The sequence below is a fragment of the Rana temporaria genome, chromosome 2, assembly GCF_905171775.1.
Source record: "Rana temporaria chromosome 2, aRanTem1.1, whole genome shotgun sequence".
Taxonomy (NCBI): Eukaryota; Metazoa; Chordata; class Amphibia; order Anura; family Ranidae; genus Rana; species Rana temporaria.
Genome location: NC_053490.1, coordinates 19,327,807 through 19,331,035, shown reverse-complemented (window position 1 = coordinate 19,331,035; position 3,229 = coordinate 19,327,807). Strand labels below are relative to the sequence as shown.

Below are 3,229 nucleotides of genomic sequence, written 5' to 3'. Positions count from 1 at the left end.
TCACTGGGGAAGCCCAGCAAGAGGGAAGACTGGGCTTCCCCAGTGACGTAGCAGAGGGTGCGTCAGAGGGGGCGGGGTCACGTGACGGGTGGCCCCGCCTCCCCTATATAAGAAATGTCACAGCTTCAGCCGTGTCATTCGCTGGGCTGTGTCCAGCGGTGAGAGGAGGTCGGCGATGCTGCGCTCTGGATGGATGGATCTTCTCATTGCTGGACCGGAGATCACCCGCACCCATCGCTGGATACAGACAACATTGGAGCAGGAAGACGGGACCGAGAGTGGATTATCACCGCTGGAGTTTTTTCTTTTTTTTTTTTAGGACTTTTTTCTACGGTGTGTGTGTGTGTTTTTTCCAACTATGGGGGGGCAGGATCTGGGAGTCCCCTTTGTTAAAGGGGTCTTCCAGATTCTGATAAGCCCCCCGCCCGCAGACCCCCACAACCACCGTGCAAGGGTTGTGGGGATGAGGCCCTTGTCCCCATCAACATGGGGACATCCTCCCCATGTTGAGGGCATGTGGCCGGGTACGGTTCAGGAGAGGGGGGGGCCGCACTCTGTCCCCTCCCTCTTTTCTGCGGCCGGCCAGGTTAACGTGCTCGGATAAGAGGTCTGGTGTAAATTTTTGGGGGAACTCCACGCCATTTTTTTTTTAAATTTGGGGTGGAGTTCCCCTTACAATCCACACCAGACCTGAAGGGTCTGGAATGGATATTTGGGGGGAACCCCACGTCATTTTTTTTTTAAATTGACGGCGGGGTTCCCCTTAATATCCATTCCAGACCTGAAGGGCCTGGTAATGGAATTTGGGGGGACCCCCACGCAATTTTTTTTTTTTTATGAATGAATTCGCTCTGAATTGCCAGAGACGACAATTCATTATTGCCGCAAGTCCGGTTTTAAAATACTTTTTTTCCTTTCAGAAATGACACCTTGTGCAGGGACAGTTCTATGTACGGGAAATATGCGCTTTTTCACATGCTAACTTTACACCCCCCCAGGTTTACACTTTTATTGTTTCACTTTTAGCATTATTAAATTCACTGCTCCCGAAAAAACGTCAGTTTTACCAGAAGGAGTGATCCCGTCTCATAACTTGCTTCTGAGCATGTGTGTTTTTTTCCCGTCATTAAAGCCTACACACATCGTGAAAAACGTTGCGAAAATTCAGAGCATGTTCTAAATTTTTAATGGCCATTTTTTACGTCGAGAAAAATGCTCTGGAGCCCACACACAATTGTTTTTAATGACATTTTAAAAAAAATAGAATTTTTCACGTCATGAAAAACGGTCGTGTGTACGCGGCATTAGACTTTGTCCACCTTTGTTTTTGATGCACCAGGAATGGATTTAGCTTATATAAACCAAGTTCATCTGGGCTTTAAATGACGTTCATGCTCACTCTAATTAGAGTCTCTTATTTATTTTTTCATAGAGCTGTGGGATTCTAAAAAATCAAGGCAAGCTCAACACTTTCTACCATGGCGAGCGCTTCGCTTCTTCAAAGCAACATGGTTCAGCTGACCTTCGCTAACAACAAAATTGACACTTATATTCACTTGACTTTTATATCTTTGGTCACTGTTTGCCTCTGCTTCTTCTTGTGCTTCATTGTGGTTGTGCTCAGCATCTTCTTCACCAGTCCACATCTCCGGGAGGATGCTCGTTATGTCCTCTTTGTCTACATGCTTGTGAATGACACGTTTTTTCTCCTGTCTGGTTTCACTTTGATGCTAGGTGCAATATACCTTCTGTACATCCCTGTACCAGTTTGCTTCATTTTGTCCACAGTTTCAACAATGGGTTTTCGAGTGACCCCAACCACCCTGGCAGCCATGGCACTAGAAAAATACATAGCCATATGTCACGCATTACGTCATAAGGACCTGTGCACCCCGCAAAGAGCCAATGTGGTTTTTACCCTCATATGTATCGCACTGATCATTCCAAATGCTGCTGACTTAGGTCTTATGGCTTCATCAAATACAAATATATTCAATATTTCTGTTATATGTAGAATGGAACGCCTGTTTGTGAATCCTTTTCAATATGTTTTAAGGTCAATTATTCTTGCAACGTGTTTTGTTTTGGTGACCTTTATCATATTATTCACATATATCAAGATCTCGATGGTCGCTCGTAGAGTTAGCTCACAGTCTTCTAATGCCTCCAAAGCCAAGAAAACCATCTTGCTCCACGGCTTTCAGCTACTCTTATGCACAATGTCTTTATTGTCGGCATTCACTGAAGCTTTGCCTGCCAGTCAAGCCATATTTTTACCTTCGTTCAACTTCTTTGTGTTTAGTTGCCTGCCAAGGTTCCTCAGTCCAATCATCTATGGAATCCGGGATGAATATTTGAGGGAACGTATTAAGAAGTCTTTAACAAGACTTCTTAAAAACTAGATGATAATGAGATATGGGTAAAATTGTAAGCTTGTCCTGATTTGGCCTTGATAAACTATATAAAAAAAACAACAGGCTCCTCCGTAAAATGGTACAAAGAGCAATGCAGATATGGAAAAAAAATCTGGCCCTTGGTTTTCATGGACTTGACTTCAGCAAATTGACTGCTATGGTTTTTTTCATTCTTTCTCGTTTTGCTGTCTAATTGCCTAATATATCAAAAATGTGCTAAACTCTGGGAATGTGAAAGAAACTACCCTTGTAGTGGGGCTTTCCTCAAAATGCAAGGATTAAATGCTTGTTTTTGCCTAGGGCAGGGGTTTCCAAATTTTCTAAAGAAAGGATCAATTTGCTGCCCTTCAGACTTTAGGGGGGCCGGACTGTACTCAGTGGAAGTAAGCAATGCTCAGTCTTTGGTATAAGGGGGAGAAATAGTTGGTGCCATTTAGAGGAATAGTGTCCCATTGTTGGGGTCAGTGGAAGGAATAGGGCCCCCGTGTTGGTGTCAGTGGCAGGAATTATGCCCCATTGTTGGTGTGAGTAGCAGGAATTATGCCCCATTGTTGACATCAGTGGCAGGAATAATGCTGCAAGGGCTGGATAAAGACAAGCAAGGGGCCAAACCTGCCCCAGGGCTGCAGTTTGGAGACCACAGGTCTAGGGTTTCTGTAAAAAAGTACTTATACTTACATTATCCCTCACTTAGCAGCGGGTGCTAACCACTTCTCTCCAACATCCCAGGTGGTAGCCCGTCTATTGACATTCTCACTTACAATGCAAGACTGATGGTCCTGTACTGTATATGATAACGCTGCAACCTCCAGCTG

The 3,229-nt window shown here is 44.5% G+C and overlaps 1 protein-coding gene across 1 annotated transcript; it reads left to right on the top strand.

Moving 5' to 3' along the window:
* Positions 1 to 1,437: 1,437 nt before the first annotated feature.
* Positions 1,438 to 2,882, top strand: LOC120928494 (odorant receptor 131-2-like). The gene has a single exon (XM_040339589.1). It carries the CDS (start codon positions 1,479 to 1,481, stop codon positions 2,400 to 2,402), a length of 924 nt encoding a protein of 307 aa, XP_040195523.1. The 5' UTR covers positions 1,438 to 1,478; the 3' UTR covers positions 2,403 to 2,882.
* The last annotated feature ends 347 nt before the right edge of the window (positions 2,883 to 3,229 follow it).